The sequence below is a fragment of the Protopterus annectens genome, chromosome 6.part0 (assembly GCF_019279795.1).
Source record: "Protopterus annectens isolate FY-2018-M chromosome 6.part0, PAN1.0, whole genome shotgun sequence".
NCBI classification, from domain to species: Eukaryota; Metazoa; Chordata; order Ceratodontiformes; family Protopteridae; genus Protopterus; species Protopterus annectens.
In genome coordinates this window covers 1,773,920,606-1,773,944,107 of record NC_056737.1, presented here as the reverse complement: position 1 = coordinate 1,773,944,107, position 23,502 = coordinate 1,773,920,606, and the positions used below count along the sequence as shown (strand labels likewise).

The 23,502-nt window shown below is 39.6% G+C and overlaps 1 protein-coding gene across 1 annotated transcript in view; it reads left to right on the top strand.

Annotated features, from left to right (window-relative positions):
* The window catches only part of TECTA (tectorin alpha), a 623,032-nt gene that overhangs the window by 516,365 nt on the left and 83,165 nt on the right, over positions 1-23,502 (top strand). The window contains exons 17-18 of the mRNA XM_044075148.1: positions 2,503-2,783; positions 8,438-8,536. Coding sequence (XP_043931083.1) covers positions 2,503-2,783; positions 8,438-8,536 — 380 coding nt within the window. The remainder of the gene's footprint in view (positions 1-2,502; positions 2,784-8,437; positions 8,537-23,502) is intronic.

The following is a 23,502-nucleotide window of genomic DNA, read 5'->3' as shown; positions in this document are numbered from 1 at the left end:
GTAATAGGCCACTCTAAAGTAAGCCTTAACTGTTAGTCATACCACCATTGGATATTAATATTGCACAGTAATAATTGGACACCCTTTTAAGGGCCTTTTAGTAGCTGATATTATTAACTGGGTGGTGGCAGTAATTACTACTGTATAGTCTGGGTAAAGGGGCACAGCTTGACAATCTGTGTCAGCCTTTCTCAAGAGTGTCTGTGAAGTAGTATAAATACTTATCTCAAAGTGTGTGTGTGGGTTGTGTCAGCTACTTGGCAGGGACATGAAGCACTGGTTGGACAGAGAGGGTACTGGAGGTTTTAGCTTGCCCAGTTAGGCTGAGACCTGGACCCTATAGCTGTACCAGGGGGAGTCTTATTGGGGACCTGGTGAGCAAGGGAGCAACCAGCCCCAGACTGACTGTGATCTCTGTGTGTGCACTTAAGGGAAATTGTACTTTACTGTGTGTATTAGTTATCCTTTTCTCTTCTATGAGATGACCTCCCTGGTGTTAGTGGTGAGGATTGAGGCTCCTTGATTGCTGAGCCAGGGCATGGTCGTCACAATCTTATTGGCCATGTTGTTCTCACATGATCATATTCACCTTTTATTTATTCTACTAAAATTACTTCTTCCATTTTATCCATATGTATAGCCATCAATAAACTCACAACACTTTGCTATATTATTGCCGTCAAACTTGCCTTAAAACTGGACAGAAGGTTTGGTACAATGGTTAAGGTCTTTACCTCACAGATACAAAGTACAGGGTTTAAGTATGACCTCTAGCTATTGGCTAGGATTGTAATAGTATACGGACTAATATCTTCGTATTTACCTCTGAACCTTTTATCTATGGATGAAGCCTGGACCATGCCCCTGAAAACCTGAGTTTGATTAGTGACTTGGGCACTGGAAAAGCTAGATGGGGAAGAATGGCAGTGAGCTGCCAATACTGAGTCACCCATCATGTGGGGGGGGGGGTAATGTTTCTGGTTAGATGATTGCCACCATGCAGGCAATAAATAGAACCATAGACTGGGACTTGAGCTTGGTCCAGCCAAGCCAACAATGCCAGTCCTCTGCAGCATGTGTGTTAAAGCAAACAGACACTGGGGAAAGGCATAACTAAGCCTACTGTGGTGATGTGGACATTCATGTCAGGCACCAGGGGCACAGATGGGGCCACATCAAGAAAAAGCCTTGATGACTTCCAGCATGGCAGCTCTGCAGTCAACTGTTGGTTGTCAGGGAATGAAAGGCCCATGTATGCCTGTGACTCGCAGGGGAACAAATGGGGTAATAAATTGCAGTCAGCTGATGGACAGCATGCAGACTGGAAACAACAGCAAAAAAACTATGCAACTTCCGTGATATTTATCTATTTATACTGAGCAGCCAATGGAGACAACTCTTCACTTGAAGTACCATGATTTGTCTCTCGTAGCTGATATATTAAATATCTTAAGTTTCAAAATATTCTTTTTTGCCTCTGCCAATAAAATGTCTATTTCACTTTCTGTAACTATGGACCTTAATTTCTTCCATGAATGTTAGATTTTTTTTTGTTTTTTACTAAACTGTTGTTTTCCAGATTTGTCTTTCCTATTTGTTATATTTTTAGAATACCACTTAAATTCTATTCCCTACTTTTTTTTTCTACATGTCCTTCTTCCTGTATTTACTCCGTCATAATCCCAAGAAGTCTTTTTTAATCTCCCTTCTGCAATTCTCCCATCTCTGACTGATGGCCAAAAATGTCTATATGCTTAGTTTAAGTGAATTTAATTCTATATTTTTTTATTTCTCAACAATATTCTCCTAATATAAATATTTTGCAAGTGACATTTTTACAAATATATTAATGATCTCCATCTTATAATTACAGCTTACCATTTTACATTTGATAGCATGGAGTACACTACAACATTAACATGTTTATCTTTTGTCTCTCTACTTCCTTGCATGTTTCTGTTTTTACATTTTTAAGGTATAATCTCATGTTGTTATCTGCTGTGTGGACCACAAAAACTTGTAACATTTTATTATTGTAAAGTTATTATGGTATTTTTCTTAAACTGTAAAATTTATGGATTTCTACCCTAACTAAATCTGTATTTTTTAATTTGTGTTAATTCAAGTTAATGTGTATGTGCAAGCTTCATCTATTTTTTCAATTGAATTCTAAATAGTGTACTTTAATGCATGAATGAATAATGGTTAGTTTATACTGCTTCATTTGTGTTATGTTCTTCCATTCTGATTTCAGCAAAAGCCATATGCTTTTTGTTTCATTGGATGTCCCCAAGCCACCACCATGAGCCTTCACAATATGTTTTGAAACCATATTATTAAACCTTGTCTCAAGATGATTGTCACTGCTGAAGTGACATCCCGACCCCATGTGCAAAAATGGGAAAAAGAGGCTGTGGATGGATGGATTGTTTTAAACCAATAAAACCTATTGTGCACTTTGCAGTGGGTTTTACTAACCAAGGATTATGTTTATTTTTCCAGCTGTGATGAAATGTATTACGCCAGTTTAATTCAAACCTGCAACAATTTCCAGATCCAGAGATTTCAGAGTGACGGGTACTGTCAAAAACTGACGGACATGAAAGGATTTTTCCAGCCTTGCTATGGACTACTTGATCCAATTCCATTTTATGAGTCATGTTACCTAGATGGTTGCTATAACAATGAGAGAATTCAGCTCTGTGCTTCCCTTGCTGCATATGGAGAGGCGTGCCGATCCTTTGGAATTCTAAGCACTAAGTGGATTGAGAGGGAAAATTGCTGTAAGCAGACTTTTATGATGACATTTTTCAAGTTACATTAATTAAAGTCACACAGGTTTAAACTGGAATATACAACTAAGGATGTTTGAATTATTAAGATAATCAGATATCTCAGATATTTTAAAGGGGCAGTATACAACTGAGAACTTTCATTGTATACAATAGGCATGTCAGCCTTCAAGGTACATGAGGTTGCCAAAATAAAAATCAGTTTCAGTTTTAGAAATGTAGAGACTTGATATCAAGGATGCTTAAAAGTTTAAAATGCTTACTCATGAAATAATCCAGATCTATACTAGTTTAAAATGACAGGGGCCAATAATGACATCTTTTATAGTCACTCATGAAATGCAGCATTCACTAAATGTATACAGAAAAAAAGTACAGTTTTAGTCACCATTTGTTTGCCTAGGTAGATAGTCAACAGGCCTGCAAGATATGCCCTTTCCCTGAAATTGTTCATAGGTTCATAGGTTTATACTAGGCTATCTGCCCTAAGGCATTTATAAGCCTAGCCCAAATTTTTGTGGCTTACGCCACCCCTTATATGAAAAAATACTGTGCCCATTAGTTTGTTGTGCCTCTGTCCAGCAGTGACACAGAGATGATTCCTGGGATAAACCTACGATCTCCCATCCACAGGTCAAGATTTCTCTTGAACAGAGCCAGCGAGGTGCTCTGCCTCACATGGACCGGGATTTTATTCCACAGCATAGGGAGTCTCTGAGTGATAAATCTATCCCTCCAGCACGTTCTATTTATATCCGTGCTAAGGTTTAAGTCGCTTGCTCTAGTGGTTTTGGTGGATTTGGATTTTTTGAGGTGGAGCATGTCCATTAATTCCGGGTTGGACATGGCCTTGTATGTCAGGCACATGTCACCTCTGAGCAGACGGTATGCAACTGAATAGAGCTGGAGTTTCTTCAATCTGGCAGCATATGACAGATTTTGGAGTCCCTTTATCCTTTTGGTGAGGAACTTTTGGGGTCTCTCCAATTGCTGCAGATGTTGGGTGAGATACATCCCGAATGGGGCATTGTACTCGATCATTGGTCTGATAAGTGAAGAGTACAGGGGAACAATGACCTCACTAGATCTGGATGTGAATCCCTTCATGATCAGGTGGGCAATGTAGAAGGTCTTTCTAACCACTTTAGCAACGTGAGTGTTAAAAGAAAGGCCACTGTCAACCTGGGTCCCCAGGTCCCTAATAGCCTCTTCTGTGCTTAGTGGATTGCCACCTGTATGGTAGCTTGGGGTTACCTTGTTTTTCCCGAAGGGTATGACTATACATTTTTTGGCGTTTAACTTCAGGCTATGACTCTGGCACCAGCTATCTGTTTCCGTGAGTCCCTTCTGAAGGATATCCGTGTCCGATGCACTTTCCACTATGGCGCCCAGTTTGCAGTCGTCTGCAAACTTTGTCAGCCAAAGTCCTCCCATGTTGGCCTGTACTTCTGAGAAGTAGATGCCGAACAATAGGGGGCCAAGGACCGAGCCCTGTGGGACACCACTTGTGACCGGCTTGGAGTCTGACATAGCGCCAGCAACTCTAACCCTGTGGGTTCTGTCCTTAAGCCAGTTTGCAACCCATCTTTTGACATATGGGTTTACATTTAAGCTGGTAAGTTTTTCTACAATACCCGAGTGGGGTATTGTGTTGAAGGCCTTTGCAACGTCAAGGTAGGCTGTATGGACTGCCTTTCCCTCATCAATGGCCTTGGTGACTGTTTCGAAGAAGTCGACCAAGTTCAAAAGGCTTGATCTGCCCTTGACGAAGCCAAACTGGGTCGGGTCCAATGTCTGCAAGTCCCCTATATCTTTGTTTATGAGCTCCATTATGATCCTCTCCATAGCTTTGCAGACTAGACTTGTTAAGCTTATGGGGCGGTAATTACCAGGGTCCGTAGAGGCACCTCCTTTGTGGAGTGGGACCACAGTTGCCGTACGCCACTCCTTGGGCACGTATCCTGTGGTAAGGCTGAGATTAAACAGCTGCCTTATGTGCGGGTTTAATTCCTCATTTAGCTCGTGTAGCACACAGCCGGGGACACCATCCGGTCCCATTGATGCTGTGTTTTTAGCTTTAGAGAGAGCAGCTTTCACCTGCGCATTTGAGATGTCTGGGAGGCTACACTCTGCTGGGATAGTTATCTCTCCTTTAGGGGAGAAGGGGTGAAGTTTGCACTGAACCTGTCTGCCAGTATGTTGGCAATGTCTGTGGGTTCAGTGATTTTTGTATCATTTTGGACTAATTCTGAGCATATCTGGGAGTTTCCACCCAGGTTCCTAACATAGCTGAAAAAGGCCTTATGATTGTCCTTTGAATCCATGGCAATTTTTCTCTCAAAATTGGCCTTAGTTGATTTTATGAGTGCTCGTATTTTTTACTAATAATGATCAGGGGTGACTTCCCTTTTATGGATTTTGTTCTATCATGTAATAGCTTTCTCCTCTTATTGTACAGTTTGTTAATGGCTGGGGTCCGCCAGACTGGACGTTTGCCCTTTGTGGAAAGAGTCTTGGTTTTATTTGGGATTGCCTGATCCATGCAGTCCTGGAGGTGTTCATAGAAAGCATTTGTAAGGGCTTCCGCAGCTTGGGTTGTGGTTTCCACTGGCTCAGGGGCCTTGAAGGATACCACACCAGTCTTGAGTAGTGTGAAGTTTGCTTTAGAGAAGTTCTTCACTGTGGTCTTTTTTGTTTGGGGTGGGGGCGGGATGTGGATTTCCAGTGAGATTAGTTTATGATCAGATCTCACCAATGAGGGATATACTTCCGGTGTGGAGCATTTTGTCCCCATGTTTGTGATAATGAGATCTAGTATATTTTCTCCTCTTGTGGGAACAGTGACTAGCTGTTCCATGGCATTTGAATTTATGAACTCCAGGAACCGTTGGGCTAGAAAGTTAGGGCTTGAGTAATGTTCCCAGTCTATATTCGGGTAGTTGAAGTCACCCAATATGATGGTGTTTGGAGATACATTTATACCCTCCAGTGTCTTCAGGAAGGCTGTGTGGGGTTCCTGAGTTTGAGAGGGTGGCCTGTAGCATGCTACAATTTGTAGAGCAGTTTTGCTTATGGTTAGTTGCACCTGGATGGTTCCCGAAGCTTCGTGCATTGCCACCAACCTGGAGGTGTGGGTATCCTTTATGAATATGGATACACCCCCTCCTTTTGTGGTGTGGTCCGGGTTTTGGGGCTGGAACTCATGATATGAGGTAAAACCTAATAGTGCCGGGGTGCTCTCAGGAGCCTTGAACCAGGTTTCAGTTACAGCACAGACATCGATGTTCTCCATACTGAGAAGGGCCTCGAGTGCGTGCATTTTGAGATTTAGACTTCTGGCATTGAGCAGCATTACCCTCAGTTTCTTCCCATTTTTGTTTTCTAGGGTGGTAGGTTTAGAATTTGAGCCTTGCCTAAAAAAGGCACTATGGGGGTGGCAAGAGCCTTAGCCAATATCCGGAATCCCAGGGTGACAGGTGCAAGCCGTCCCTTGAAGCAGCGTGGCTTGTCAAGCATGTCATCCCAGGCAGACAGACACTGGATCCCCTTTGAATGACACCAGACATTAAGCCAATTGTTAAACCTGATCATCTTGTCTCTATATTGTGGCATCATTCTTGGTGAAGGAAGGATACTGCTCAGGGTCAGGGTCATACCTGCCTGGGCTACATAATCAGAGAGCTCCTCTATGTCTCTTTTCATGTAGTCCAGGGAGGTACGTCTCAGGTCGTTCACACCAGCATGGACAATGACTGTGTCATATTTGTACTTGCCGTGGAGTGACCAGAGTGCTTGTGTTATGTGGCAGATTCTAGCACCCGATAGGCAGCTTACTGTGACCCTCTCCTTGTTCAGCCTGGTGAGTGGGACATCAGTGTGTCTGATTATGGAGTCACCTATGACAAGTATGTTTGGTGTTGTATTTGGCCTTAAGGGCTGTGACTGCTTTGCACACTGCTTTTGTGGTTTATGTGTTGCTTGTGGGGTGTCTTGAGGTAGCAGTTGTTTGGGTGTTTGCTTTGGAGGCCTCTGCTGTTTAGGTAAATTTTTACTCAGAGCCTCCGAGCATGTCTTTGTGTGTTTATGTGTTTGATTCAGTGGTGTGGTAGCATTATGTGAGGCTGGTTTTGTGGTGTGTGTAGTTGCCTTCTCCTCCTGTCTGGTCTTGCCAGTCCTGAGTTGAGAGAGCTCAACCTCCAGTTTGGCTAAATAGCTGCATCTCTCGCAAGTATTTGTGTTATGTGGGAGGAGGAGAGGGTTGTCTGTGTACATGAGGCAGTTATAACATTGCCTCAAGATTCCCAGATTCACCAGCTGGACCGGAGAGGAGATTGACAACTGACCTTTGGACATGCTAGAATGATATTGGGAATTCCTTAATAATTGAAAACAAGGGCCAGTGGGGAGTGAGGGTGTAGTGCTTTTAATTTTTAGTGCTGACTTATATAATTGTTTTAGTGAGCAAGTGCCAGGTAACTTGAGTGCAATGTGTTACAAGTAACTAAATGCAAAAACGACAAACAGTAACTTTCTTTCAAGTGAAACAAGGAACTAGTACAGTAAGCAATGCAGATATCACTAGTGATCCACAGAAGCACTGAGAAGCCGCGTATTAGGTGGAATTAGCTTCCAGGGAAATAACAAGCAAACAAACAACAAGCATATAAACAAAGCTAGATTCAGCAGGCCTGGATCTAGTCTATGCTAGAGCAAACAAGGTGTACCAATTTCAGTAAGATACAGTTCAAATATTCAGGCACTATAAACCCTCAACCAGAAATTCCCAGCTCAGAAGGGCAGAGTCCAGCCTCTTCTCCCACAAGAGTGCAGACCACGAACCTTCTTAATGTAAAATAACTGGCCTGAAGCCCAAGTGCCTAAACCAGAACTAATACCCTTGGACACTGGGCTCTCAATCAGCAGTTCCCAACTTAGAAGGATGAAAGCTACCTGTCCTGCCACCACAGTGCTTGCCACAAACCTTCCTAATGTAAAACAACTGGTCCGAAGCCCAAGTGCTTAATCCAAAAGACTAAGAATGATAGCTACACTTTAATCAAGTTACAACCAAGCAGTAATAAATACAATTGAATACTTTAGAGAATGTCTGGATTAGTGCTCAAGTTACACAAACAAAGCTAGATCCAGCAGGCCCGAATCCAGTCTATGCCACAGCAAACAAGGCGCACCAATCCCGGATTTAGTATATACAATTAGCAGGGGGTGTGGGGGGCACTGGAAAAATGCTTCCCACCTGCAGAAAACAATGTGTTCTTACTAATGTGCAAACATTTGCATTATCAACATTTTTTGTTTAACATTAGAAATATCAACATTTGGGGGTCAGCTGAGCATTTTAAATAGACTCGTGTGTGTGTGTGTGTGTGTGCATATATATATATATATATATATATATATATATATATATATATATATATATATATATATATATATGTTTTCATATTGTAGATGTCTAAAATATAATTTTAATACTATATTTCTTGCATGCTTAAATAATCATGAGATATTCTCGAGCCATATATTCTTGTAAATAAACCCTTCCTGTATCAAAACGTGATATATGGTAGGAAAAAAGATAGCAGTACTTAAGCATTCATGTGGTTTTCCATTGTTCTTCTTTTTAGCAGGAGTGATTGAGGATCCTTGTGTTGGATCAGACTGCCCCAACAGAAGCTGTGAAGTGGAAAATGGGGAAGGACTGTGTTGTAGTGAAAACCTACCAGGTAAACCTCTCCTAAAACAGTGCTCTATTCTGTAATGCAAATGGACATATTGTATTCGAAAAGCATTCTCTTTGCTATGGCAGTTTTAATTTTAAAATAGGTTGAAGTTTATGTGTCCTAATTCACTAACATTTAAATCTGCATTCACTCATATCTGATTAACAGATATGTATGCTTTATCTAAAAAGAATCCAGCACATAACACAGCTATGAATTTATAAAAATGCCTAGGAAAAATACTTGACAACTATGACAATTTAACAACTGTGGTTATAAGCAATGATAGCATTAGCTTTCTAAAATGTTTTTAACATGGTTTGACACATTTCCCACAGCTAGGTCAAAGGTTACAGCTGAAAGTAAGCAGAATTTTAAAAAACACTGTCCGACCTTCTATTCTGTTGCTTATCTTTCATGTTGTGTCCTACATCAAAACAACTGCATGCTTGCTCACTGAAAGGTGCCATATCAGAATACTGACAGTCTGAAATATAAGTCCTGAAACTCAAAAAAAAAAAAAAAATTCCGTGCAGTTGTAGAATTGTAATACTGAATTGTAGAACTTGCAGTTATACATTAAAAGCCCCACACCATCATCACCATCAACCCCCTTTTTCCCTCATTTTCTACATGGGGCAGGGATGTGTAGCCAACTGTCACCACCATTCTCAGTTTAGTGCCACTCTTGTACCTTCTATGACAGTGATGTCTTACTGTCCCAGGTCTTCTCTCATAAGTCCATCCAGCTTTTGTCAGTACATCGTCATCTTCTGTTGTGTTCTTCCTGTATCACCCAATTCTTTATCACCAAATTATCTTGTGCTTTCCTGCACATGTGCCTGAGAATCCATGATCTGTTCTATTTAAGCTTTTCTGTAATTGGAGCTAGTTTGCCTTCTGCTCTGATGTCCTCATTCTTTCATCTGCCCCACAGTGTGCACTCTACCATCTCAGGGACTTCATTTCCATCACATGAAGCTTCCTCGTATGCTGTGCCTTCACTACCTAAGTTTTTGTAGCACACACAAATACCAGTGGCACCACTGTTTTGACATACAAAGGGAACCCATGAAACTGTTAGTGCCAGTGCATTTTCCAGTTAACACCAACATAATAACAGAGAGACAGAAGAGGGGGAAAACACCAACTGGAACAACAGGTAGCAAAAAAATATATATCTCTGTGCTTCATGTAACATCGTATTAATGGCCTTCCTTAAGGAATCAGCCTTGGACAAATGTTGATTCTGTGTACTTTAGTGTGGGCAAAAACAGTAAAATTGTGGGTAAAAATAGAGAAATAGTTTTCCAGGAATTAGTCTTGTTGTTGCTGATGTGCAGTATCAAGCCAATCTTTTCCAAGGAGCCTTTGTTTCTAATGCAAAGTCACTGTTTTTGTTTCATCTGTTGAAAGGTTTGAATCTTCAGAATGGCTTGACAGGTTTTGAATTTTTTAGAGAATGACTCTGGGAAGCATATCTGTAACTCACATCAAAATGTTATTCCTATCTTCAAAGACAAAAGAGCTGTGGCATCTTGAACCTTAATGAAAAAATATTTTAGTACAATTTTACATCACATTTAAAAAGGAAAGAACATCTTTATATATTATGCAAAAATATATATTAGTTTTAGGATAAGTGTCATAACAACAGTATGCATTTTAGTTTTATAGCTTTCTTATTTGTTACAATGTACAGAGATAATATTTATACTTTAGTGTTAAACTGATTATTTGGAAAATGTTGCATTTTATCAATATAGGGTCATTCTGACCTTAATTTAATCCTTCCTGCAAATTTCAATTTCTGTGTGGATCTCAGTCTGCATTTTTCAATATTGTGTTACTCTTTTTTTCCCTACACTTAAAAGGACAAAAATATCATGTTTGTGAAATAAATATATTATTTTTATTGCTTATGTTATAACAACATAACTTAATATATGATCAGCCAGAGAATATATGATGGTCTGATGCATGATACATGATATAACTTGCACTATAGGTTTAGAAAATTACTTTTGTGATGAATGGTAAGTTATATATGAAATATCTTGCACTGTAGGTTTAGGAAATACATTTTATGATGAATGGTGAATGGTACAAGAAATATTGCCCTGCATGTTTAGGATATTAGCTTACGATGAGTGGCAAAGTTATGAGTCATGAACCGAGTTCCATAGTCCTACAATATAATATGTAGCATATGTTACATGAACCACATCCCATAATTCAGTTATCCATTTTTTCTGTGTTTTTATGTTTGAGTAGTATTTCCCACTGGCTTCTGTGGGTGACATTATGTGCCTTGGTTTCCACTGAATAGGGCTTTTATCTAGTTGGGTCAGTTTATATGAATGGAATACCTTATGACAGTAGAGATGATATACTTATTTTATTTTTTTTCCTTTTTGGATCCCCCACACCTGCTGACAATCTGGTCAATCACCATGACTGTGCCCATTCATCATCTAGCCTGGCAAGAGTGGATCATGGTGTGGCCATCATCCAAGCAGCCATTAGGGATTTTTGTTATGCTTATCCTACTGTACCTCTACCCATGCCTGTAAAGTGAAAAGGGATGGGTGTGCAATGGGGTAGTGTCACCCACTTTCATGAGTGGCACTAACTCTGCAGCTCCACCCTTTACAGACACTTGCAACTGGTGTTTTTGGGTGATTGTAGGTGGAGTGTGCATCCTGGAACACATATACCCCAGTCCTCCTCCCAGGAAGCAGTACAAAGATTTAGCCTCATTGTTCCCCTCCCTCCAGTCTGAATCCTCTAGAACTAGAGTAGCTGACTGAACCAATTAGATCAATGGACCTAAAACATTTATTGCCTAGGTCTTTAGGCATTTCATTTCGTAGAGGTAGGAATTTAAAAGATATCTTGGTACACAATAAATTTAAATATCCCACTGAGACACTTCAGTATAGGACCATGCAGAGACTAGGAACTTCACCCTGTGGTCATTGCAATGTTTGTCATTTTATTGTTCCAACTTTTAAGTATATAAATGGCCATGTATTTGAGGTTAAAAATATATATAGCTGTAACACTGAAGATATTATTTATGCGTTGAAATGTCCTTGTAACCTTGTATATGTAGGAGAAAGTAAAAGGAAGTTTAAAACTAGACTGCAGGAGCATGTCAGGAATATTATAAATAATAAAGAAGATAGCCATGTTGCCAACATTTTATGCTGGTTCACAATTCTAATCCAAATGGGCTACAAGCCACTATCTTAGAACATATTATGAAGGGTGTATTTTCTGATGATTTGTATAAAAAGAAGTTGTTATATAAAGAAAGTATTTTCATTTTGAAATATGACACTTTATTTCCTCAGGGTCTGAATGTGGAATGTAACTGGAGGCTTCTTATCTGATGAGAAAGCAGTATTAAGTATTTTTTAATGTTTATTAATTGGTTGAGGCTGTTTAATTGTTAGATGTATTAGGGTATATAAACTGTGTAAGTTCTGTGATGTTTTATACTCCTTGAAGGCGGTTGCCGAAGCACTAGCGGTACAATAAACTGGTGTTTTAAGTGGATTCTTCGTCTGTGGTCTTCAGTTTTATCTTTTCTTTTTGGTTCATGCAGTGTACCTCTACCCATGCCTGTAAAGTGAAAAGGGATGGGTTTGCAATGGGGCAGTGTCACCCACTTTCATGAGTGGCACTAACTCTGCAGCTCCACCCTTTACAGACAGACACTTGCAACTGGTGTTTTTGGGTGATTGTAGGTGGAGTGTGCATCCTGGAACACATATACCCCAGTCCTCCTCCCAGGAAGCAGTACAAAGATTTAGCCTCATTGTTCCCCTCCCTCCAGTCTGAATCCTCTAGAACTAGAGTAGCTGACTGAACCAATTAGATCAATGGACCTAAAACATTTATTGTCTAGGTCTTTAGGCATTTCATTTCGTAGAGGTAGGAATTTAAATGATATCTTGGTACACAATAAATTTAAATATCCCACTGAGACACTTCAGTATAGGACCATGCAGAGACTAGGAACTTCACCCTGTGGTCATTGCAATGTTTGTCATTTTATTGTTCCAGCTTTTAAGTATATAAATGGCCATGTATTTGAGGTTAAAAATATATATAGCTGTAACACTGAAGGTATTATTTATGCGTTGAAATGTCCTTGTAACCTTGTATATGTAGGAGAAAGTAAAAGGAAGTTTAAAACTAGACTGCAGGAGCATGTCAGGAATATTATAAATAATAAAGAAGATAGCCATGTTGCCAACATTTTATGCTGGTTCACAATTCTAATCCAAATGGGCTACAAGCCACTATCTTAGAACATATTATGAAGGGTGTATTTTCTGATGATTTGTATAAAAAGAAGTTGTTATATAAAGAAAGTATTTTCATTTTGAAATATGACACTTTATTTCCTCAGGGTCTGAATGTGGAATGTAACTGGAGGCTTCTTATCTGATGAGAAAGCAGTATTAAGTATTTTTTAATGTTTATTAATTGGTTGAGGCTGTTTAATTGTTAGATGTATTAGGGTATATAAACTGTGTAAGTTCTGTGATGTTTTATACTCCTTGAAGGCGGTTGCCGAAGCACTAACGGTACAATAAACTGGTGTTTTAAGTGGATTCTTCGTCTGTGGTCTTCAGTTTTATCTTTTCTTTTTGGTTCATGCAGTGTACCTCTACCCATGCCTGTAAAGTGAAAAGGGATGGGTGTGCAATGGGGCAGTGTCACCCACTTTCATGAGTGGCACTAACTCTGCAGCTCCACCCTTTACACACAGACACTTGCAACTGGTGTTTTTGGGGGATTGTAGGTGGAGTGTGCATCCTGGAACACATATACCCCAGTCCTCCTCCCAGGAAGCAGTACAAAGATTTAGCCTCATTGTTCCCCTCCCTCCAGTCTGAATCCTCTAGAACTAGAGTAGCTGACTGAACCAAGGCCATCTGGATCATAGTTGGGGCTCCATCACTTTATACTTCTGAGCCACACAGGCCAGTTATTACTAGATTTGTGGCGATTATGTAAAGACTTGATATTCCTATAGTTTAGTTATGTTTTTGTTTAGATTAATGTTAGTTTGATCAGATATTTAAAACTGGATCCATCTTTGCCTTACTACCTTTTTAGTAAAGTAGTGCTTCTTTAATTTTACTCTGAATCTTACCCTTTCCATCTATGCCCTTCTTCTCCATACTGTCCTTCCTCTTAAGCATCATTTCTCTTAAGTGTTACTGTCTCTTCTCCTTGTAATTCAGTGCACGCATATCATATGCCCTATCATTTTCCTTGCATTCATTGGCAGTGTATTAGGCCTTTCTTTTTGCTAAAGCCCCTTCATCCTTGTGATCTACTATTAGACGTTCTCAGCCAGTGATAGCTACCCCCCTGTACTGTCCAAAGGGCTGCATGCAGTGTTTGAAATGTGGACTTATCAAGTGTTCTGTACATGAGAACAATGTTCTCTGCATGTCTTGTTTCCGCTAGCTTGGCCAAGCATCCCAACATTCTTCTGGCTTTCACCACTGTTCTGTCACATTACCCTGCATGGTTCAACCTTAGAGTGATTCTAATCTGAGGTTTATTTTCTTTTCTGTTTATTTTTTCCAGTAGTACTCCATTCATTGTGTAGTTCTGCCCTGGGTTGCTACTCCCAAACCTCACTAGTGCCATCTTTGACTCTCACCTCCTCTCTTACCATTCTACAAATTTGATGTTGTCTATGTGCAGGCTGATACTGCTCTCCACTTAGACTGAAGTCTGCTATGAATAGGAAAAACAATGACGGTTGCAGCACGGATTCCTGTGTTACTTTGTGGTCCAATGCCCTGACATTTGTCTCTTTGCATCCATCGTCTGGCTTCTTCATGTCAGCCAGTTCACTAGCCATCTCACCTTCATAAGTCCAACTCCTTTGGCCTCTTTACCAGCCTGTTGTGTGGCACAGTGTTAAATGTCTTATTAAATTAGACTGACTCTGTGGCACAAGAAATGGATTCCTGACTGTGACCCAAAGAACCAGGGTGTGACTAGCAGCCCTATGATTAGAAGGAGTCATGCGGGGGTGGGGGGAGTGAAGGGGCATGTTTCACTTGCCTCTGCTGGTGATAGTGGGATATATACATACTTGGAACAAACTGGGCAGTGCTTACTTCCTGATGGAAAACAAGAGGTTCACAACTTATGCCTCAGGTGTGTTGCCGGGATGTTTGTGGGTTAATGGAATGGCATCTGTCATCATCCAGCTGCATGCTTTCCTCCTATAATTCACTATGTGCTTGCTATTAAGGACAGGATAAACTAAAAACAGAAAATCTTGAACCACTCCTGGTGGTTGACAGAATGATCCCCTCCCCTGGTTAATCCCTGACCCAATTATGGGGAATAAATGGGAAGAATAACCAAGTATGGGGCTGATGATCCCAAACAATTTAGAAAAAAAGAGTGCAAAAATGTATTTATGAAGTTTGGATGATTCACAACAGCTGGCTTTCATGTATCTTCCTAAATCATAATAAAGTCAAACAGATCAGATTTTATTGGTAAGACGTCTTCAGTATAAGCCCAGGCTGACTAGCTACTAGTGTATTTCTGTGAAAACTCTACCACTTTCATTCTAATAGTCTCCACCTTGACTTCCAGACAAATGAATATCCATTTTTTTCTGGCCTGAAGTTTTTTTATTAAATTTTTTCTTTGGCTGCTTTCTTTTAATCTATTAACTTGGTGACCCAATAGCTACAAGTTCCTCTTTTTAGTGATGACCCAGGAAGCTTTTCTGGTTACGTAACTGGCTCTGAGTTAGAAAGCAGCCAAATAAAGACAGGAGGAGGAGTCAAACCTTGGACTAGAAGATTAATCTTATTGACAGCTCGTAGCCTTCATTCTGTGTACTAACCTGCTAGGGGATGCGAGGACGCCGTTATTTCCTTCCTTCAGTCTTGTAATACATCTGTATGTACCACTGATGCATTGTATAGCTTTGCTGGTGGTTTTCCTAGCATGTTTACCATCTATTTTAATAACATTATGGCATTATGCATTTTTTTTTTCCTCTCATGCTTCCCAGTTTTTTTACATCTTCCTAGGTTGCATTCCCATCAATCCATCTAGCATTCCTTAAATGCTATCCTTTTTTGCAAGTTGGCAAAATTGCTTTCAACTCCTCCATGATTGTTTGCAAAAAACATATTCAGTATTTCTGCTTGATTTCCAACTCCCTCATACTTCCTGTCATCCATCTCCTGGACCCCAGTTTCTTACCTTGTCTTTCTTCAGCCTCCTACTTACCTGAAAGATTTATTGTGTCTATTCTTCATCCCTCTTTATTACCCCAGTTGCTTTCTTCCTTGATGCCACTGCCTGTTTTCCCCATTCCTGTTTTATTTTATTCATTTTGTATTTTGTTTAGCAGTTCGGCAAACATAACCCCTGGGACCCTTTTCAGTCATGGCTTTGTTGAAAAAAAAAATAAAATAAAAAAGAACATCAAATACACATAACACAATAATGCACAAAGCTGCAGTAAAAGACACATTTTTACAAAGAATGTTTACTTGTTCACACAAATACTTAGTCCCCCTCCTTTTCTCATATTACTCTTGTAACTTCTATACATTAAGCCCTGCAAGTACATCTTATTTCTTCTCTTGCTACAATATCCTATGTGATTCCTTATCGAATCTTTAATATACTTTCACAGATCCACCACTTTGAAGAGTTGCTAATACCATTCAGTGATGCTTCTTAGGATATTTACCAGACATCTGAAAAGTAACCCCCCTCCCCAACAGGGGCCCAGACCTCTGTCTTTTTCTCTGTCCTTTTCCTTTGCCTGGGTATGATTAGTGTCAGAAAATGTCCCCTTCACCTGTTCTACACAAACAGATTTTGTTATTGTGCAGACTGCATCAAGTATGTTTCCTTTTTTCTCACAGCAGCTTTGCCTTCTTTGTGAACCTACATCCTACAAGGGCCTTCATTATCTTGCCATCCATTCCTTTTTGGAAAACTCTTTTTATTAATATATTTTTAAAAATACAGCCAGAAGTACTTGTCAAGCATATGTAAAGGGAATATATAATGAATATATAATTAACAATAAAACATTATCAACTTAGTCAACAGTAAGTCATTTAACAGCGATTATCTTTTTTCAATTTGATTAAGCTGTTTACTACTCCTTCCTCATACTTCACCGGCCACCATCACCTGATGCCATTCCTTGGTTCCACAGATATCTTATAAGCAGACATTTGATAGTTAACTATAACTTCTCCTGTGACTCTCACACTTCCCCTCAACTCAAAGGAGTTCCTCAAGACTCTATTCTCACTCGTCTGCTATTCACTATACACACACACACACACACACACACACACACACACACACACACACACACACACACACACACACACACCACACACACACACACACACACACACACACACACACACATGCGAGCGTGCATATACCCACACACACACATATATATATATATAAATATATATATATATATATATATATATATATATATATATATACACATGGGTTTATATCACAACATCGAATCATCATAATTTCAAATCACATAACATTGAACTGAATACATCGAAATGGAAAAAAGCATCAACATGTGGAGTGTATATTAAAAAGAAATTGTTCCATGCAGGGGGCAAGATCCCCTGCACCCCCCACACCTCCTGTCACTTAAATATACCACTTCGGAGATCGCACTTCCATTTCCTACACTGTAGCGCAATCTCGGAGTTGGTATATTTAAGTAGCGGGAGGTGTGGGGGGTGCAGGGGGGCTTGCCTACACCCTTAATGAGTCATGTCCCCATTGGAAACTGCCATTGACAGCCTTTCGATGTTTTCCCTGTTCGATGTAACAAGTTCGATGTTATGTGATTTGAAATTATGATGATTCGATGTTGTGATATAAACCAAATATATATATATATATATATATATATATATATATATATATATATATATATATATATATATATATTTATTTTATTATTATTTTACATTTGTTGACCGGGCTAGTCTAGCTGGATACATGTCCATTTTCAGTAGAGGCCCGGGGAGAAAAGCTCCACAATAAAAATGGGTTAGTAAAATCAAGTATGTTATACATTCAAATAAGAAATATTATACAAAGAAAAAAAAAACTGGTTCATAAGTATTACTGGCAAAAATACTTTACAATACTGAGAATCAGCAAGCAAAATTTTTTTTTTTTTTTTAGGGAGAATATAAGGGTGAGAAAATAGAGAACAGAAAGTTTTAGTCAAGGTTTGTAAAGGACAGAGCTAATAAGAATTAAGCACAGGATTTAGCTGATTTTTGAAGGTTCAAACACTAATACTATACTAACCTAGAAAAGGTTTGAGGGGGTGAAAAGGGTAGAGGGAATAATAGTTTAGTCAGGGTTAGTACAAGGACAGAGCCATTGAGACTTAAGCAGAGTTTTTAGCTGCTTCTTGAAAGTGGGTAGAGAAATAATAGTGGTGAGTTCATGAGGGAGCTTGTTCCAGATAGGTGCAATACAGTTGGTGAACAAACAGTCTCCAGCTTTGTTGTTGGATTTATAGGGTGCTGCTAGTAGCTTTGTAGCGGAGCACAAGGATGATATATTTCTATAAGGAGTAATAAGGGTACTAAGTATTGTGGTGTTAGAAGGTTGACAGAAGATTTTGTGGGTGATGGTAAGTTGCTGTAGTCTTATTTGATTTTGTAGTTCCAGCCAGCCTAGTTGTTTCAGATTACAGCAATGATGGGTTCTAAAAGGGGCTCCTGTGGCAAATCTTGTAATATTATTATAGGATACTGCTAATTTATTGAAATTAGCTTTTGATAAGTTTGTGAAAATCGGTGAGGCATAAAGAAGGGTAGAGAGTAAGTGTGTTTGAGCTAAAGTACTTCTGGCTAAGGTAGTTAGGAAGGGTTTGAGCCTATAGAGAGATCCAAGTTTTCTATTGACTGACTTGATGGTTAAGTTAATATGGGCATCAAAGTTGAGATTATGGTCTATTGTGACACCTAAAAGTTTGGTAGTTGAGTCAGGGGATATTATTGTGCCATTGTTTGACATTATATCGAAGGTAAAGGTTAAAGATTTCTGTGATGGGGTAAAAAGTAATAATTTAGTCTTTTTGGGATTTAGTAAGAGGCCATGCTGATAGAACCAGTTTTCAGCTGCTGTGAAGACTTGTTGTGTAGTGGTCTGGAGCGTTATTGGGGAGGATGCTGAACATATCAGAGTTGAGTCATCGGCATATTGTATACATATGGATTGAGGAAGGGACATATTTAGTTTGTTAATAAAAATAGAAAAGAGGAGAGGTCCCAGTATTGAGCCTTCTGGCACTCCAATTGTGATGGGAAGAAGAGATGATATTTGATTATCCCAAAGGACTGCTTGTTGTTGGTTATCTAGGTAGGATTTAAACCACTGGATAGCTTGACTGTCCAAGGCAAATGATTTGAGGATGTTTAGTAAGAGGGAATGGTTGACCATATCAAAGGCCTTAGAGAGGTCTAAGAATAGTGCTGAGGACAGCAGGTTGTTGTTCCAATGTTTATTAATATGGTCTGTGAATGACAAGAGTGCTGTAGTAGTGCTGTGATAGGGTCTAAAACTATGTTGGCAGTCTGCTAATAGGTTGTTTTTGAGAAGATGGTCAAGTAGTTGACGATGTATGCATCTTTCCAAGATTTTAGCTAATGGAGAAAGTAAGGCTATGGGTCGAAAGTTAGCAAGCTCGATAGAATTACCACCCTTGTGAAGAGGAATGATATGAGAGACTTTCCAGAGGGTTGGAATAAAGCCTTCAGTTATGGTTCGATTAACTAAGATGGAGACCGGAAGGGCAATTGCTTTGGCCACAATTTGAAGGTATTCAGCTGGGAGGAGATCAGCTGAGGGGGTACAAGGTTTGAGTTTTGTAAGAAGAGTAAAGATAAGATCAGTTGAAACTGGTTGCAGTGTGAAAGAGGGGGGATTTTTGTTGAGGCTATAAGGTGTTGGAGTGAACTGTGGAGATAAATTTGAAGCAAGAGAGGTGACAGTGTCTGAGAAAAATTTGTTGAAAGTTTCAGTGATTTGGTTAGGTGTGCTATGAGTGAGGTTAGAAGGAGTGGGTGTTTTAGAGTTGCCTGGATGTAGTAATTGATTGATACTTGTCCAGAATTTTTGAGGATTTTGGCGTTGGGTATGTTGGAATTTACAATAATAATTTCTTTTATCAAGGAATATAAGTTTCTTTGTTGCATTCCTAAGTTGTTTAAAGGTTTGGTGGTCAGCTGGGTTTTAGTACTACGCCATTTGGCCCAGGTTTTATTTCTATGCAACGTTTTTTGTTTGGTTTCTTTTGTTAGCCAAGGAGCAGGCTTTGCTTTGGTTTTAATTAATCTAGTAGGGGCATGGAGGTTGAGTATTTGAAGGAATTTATTGTTAAAGTATGAGACTGCATCGTCTAGATGCAAGTATTTTAGTGGAGACCAATTACATACTTTGAGTTCTAATAAGAAGTTAGTTTGGTTGAAATTGCTTTTGTTCCTGGTAGTTCTAACTTGAGTATTATTGGAGATGGGGGTTTTGTTTTTGGTGATAAAAGTGATTAAATGGTCACTGATATTATCAGGCAGTGTGCCTGTAGTATAAATCATAGAGCTGTTATTGACTAGAATCCAGTCAAGGATGCTTTGTTTGGAGCTGGTTTTGTTAATTTGAGTGGGGACAGTAATGGTTTGATTAAAGCCATAGAGGTTTATGTGAGAAGTGGGTTTTTAGGAGATGCAGGAATTCCAATCAATATTAAAGTCACCTAGAAGTATAGTTTCCTGAGGGAAGGAGTTTGAGAGCCAGTGCAGTAGGTTTTCAAGGGTATTAATATTGTTACCTGGGGGAATATAACAGCAAATGATATAAATGGATTTGTTAATGTTAATTTGTAGTTTGGTGATTAAGATTTCACTATTGTTTTGTAAGGGTGGTTTTGTATCTAGTAGGGTAACCAGTAGTTCAGTTTTGTATAGTATAGCAACACCTCCACCCTTTTTGGTGTGCCGGTCAAGTCTAAAGATGTTATATCCTGGAGGTAGTATGTCATTATCCTTGGTATCTGTTTTTAGCCAAGTTTCAGTTAGACAAAGGATATCGAAGGAATATAGGTCAAGGAGGGCATGCATTTGTGTTGTCTTATTATTTAGGCTGCGAATATTTAGGTGGGCTATTTGGAGAGAGTTCTGATCGGGGGTATGAATTGTAGAATTAGTTTGATTTACTATGGGGAAGGTAGGTTGGTGATTCACTGGGCCGGGATTGGGATGAATGTCGCCATGTAGGAATAATAGCTTCTGGCGACTATGTAGGTATTTGGAAGGTTTGGAAGAGATTGAAAAAGCTTTCTTGTTTAGAAAATAATTGATATGAGTTGCTCTGTGGTAATGCGGCATGAGGTAGGAAGCTAATGAAGTTATATTGATGTGTGGTTGAGAGATATGGAGAGAGTATAAAGTAGTTTGTTTTAGTGCTAGTTGAGATTCAAATAAGTTTGTGTTTTTATAGAAGGTAAGGGAGTAAGCAAAGAGAAGAGTGTTTAGGAGTAGGAAGGAGGAGAGAAGAATGTTTTTTTAGAGATGTGTGGGTTATACATAGTGGGAGAAAGTTTGTATGAAGAGACAGTAAATAAATAGGTATAAGAAGGGGAGTGAAGGTGAGTAGTTGATTTAAAGGAGGGAGTTATTTAGAGGAAGAACAGATAAGAGTATCAGTGAGTGGGCGGAATTGCAAAATTCCTTAATTAAAGGGGTATGGCTATGGGTTGATGGAGTAGGGGGTGTGGCTATTGAGCTATAAGTCTAGGACCCCTGGGGGTGGGTGGGAATTGGGGGTAGGGTAGGGGAGCGGAGTGAGCCCGCAGGGCGAACGGAGCGGGTAGAGCAAAGGAGAAGGAGAGCCAGAAGCTGAAAAAGGAAAAACAATCAGCCAGTGTGTTTGGGATCACTCCCAGGGTCAGGTAAGCTATCGTAGAGAAGGAAAGTAGTATGATGTAAATAAGGCAGAACAGAGAGACTTACAGGGAGATTAAGCAGGTAAGACAGTGTTAAAGTATTGGAGAGATAACGAATTACTAGATTCGGGTCAAAGTGGGGAGGGCTTTTGGGTAAGTAGGGAAGACTAGTTGTAGTATAAGAGACTGGGTAGGAAAAAGTCCCTTAAAATTAGAGGGTTTGGGAGAGCAGGGGTCAGGAGAAAGCCTCAGATGGGAATAATAACACTACAAAGGAGTAGTTACAAGAACCTAGCTTAGGAAGTTTCTCTATGTAGGGGAATAGGGAAACAATAGAATCCTATACTGCCATCTAGTGGCCTTGGATAGGAATTACTACTCTAGACTGAACAGGTACTAGGAAAGCAGGCACAGGTTAACAACGTGGGCAGGAGAAAAATAAGAAAGATAGGACTGTGGCACGCTGCTGGCAGACTCTAGGCAGAGCCCTACCCTAGGACAATAAACCAGAATCCAGTGGCTCAATAAAATTCATTAAGTAGACAGGAGCAATAGACAGTACATACATGCAGCAGTCCTTAGGGAGGGTGCTGTATAGGGTTCCGTGAAGGAACTGGTATTCCACTTTAGCTTGAGGAGCTTCCAAGGAGGGTAGTCCACTAGGCAGGTGGTCGCAACAGGAGAGGACTAGGAAATAGTACAGTGGACGAGCTGTAAGGAAAAGAATAGAATGCTGAGGTTACAATAAGCACTTAAGAGAGAGCAGGTTAGTAGCTAGCGAGTATTCAATAACAGTTCAAAGGGAGACCCGTAGAGTAGATTAACAGAAAGAATGAACTAACTAAGAGTGTAGATGTGATCAAGACTGTGAGATGTAATTAGATGGGGAAAAGGCCAGGAAGGGGGGTGGGCTACAGCTTACACACACCAGGTAAAGCACTGCCAAGGGGGGAGACCCTGATAGTTTATATATATATATATATATATATATATATATATATATATATATATATATATATATATATATATATATATATATATATATATATATATATATATATATATACACACACATCTCTTTCTCTCTCTCTCTCTCTATATATATATATATATATATATATATATATATATATATATATATATATATATATGTATATGGGAGCCCTTCATTTGTTTGAACTTTCAAATGTTCGAAACTCATATGGGTGACACCATATGAGCTAACATTTGAAAGGCCAACAAATGATAGCGGAGATCTCGCTACAGTGCGGGACTGGGAGAGTCCCCTTTCCTGCACTGTAGTGCGATCTCGGAGTGAGAATATTTAAGTAGCAGGGGGTGTGGGGGGTGCAGGGGGGCTTGCCCCCCTGCATAACACAGTTTTACTGTGTTTACAGGTAGGTAACTGGTGCTATTTCAGGATGTTGGTCTTTCAGAATGTCAATCATATGGTGTCGGCCATATGAAAGTCGGCATTCTGAACGGTCAACATGCTGAAGTAGACCCATATATATATATAAACAACGTTTATTACTATTTATTATTAAGCCTGTGGGACTGCCTTTATTGGATCCTGTGCTACAGAGAATATTTGTGGTTACTAGTTTGTTTTATATCTCCGTTTTCCATTTTGGTGCAATTATCAGTTTTTTGTCTTTCGCAATGGAATTACACGATAGCCGAGGGGCCTCACAAGTTACTAGGAATGAACAAACTCTTACTGGTGAGCTCACCAGACTCAGTCGGACAATAACTCACAGGAAGCGGATGTTTCCATCCCGTATGCACAGCCACCTACGGGTAGGCACACAAACAGTGGAAACGCTAGTAGAATTAACCTATAAGACAACAGGTCACCACATTTTCAAAATTATGGTGAAGGAAATACCAGTGAGAGAGGTGTTTTTGACAGAACAATGAGGATGGCTCGTTTTTGAATAAA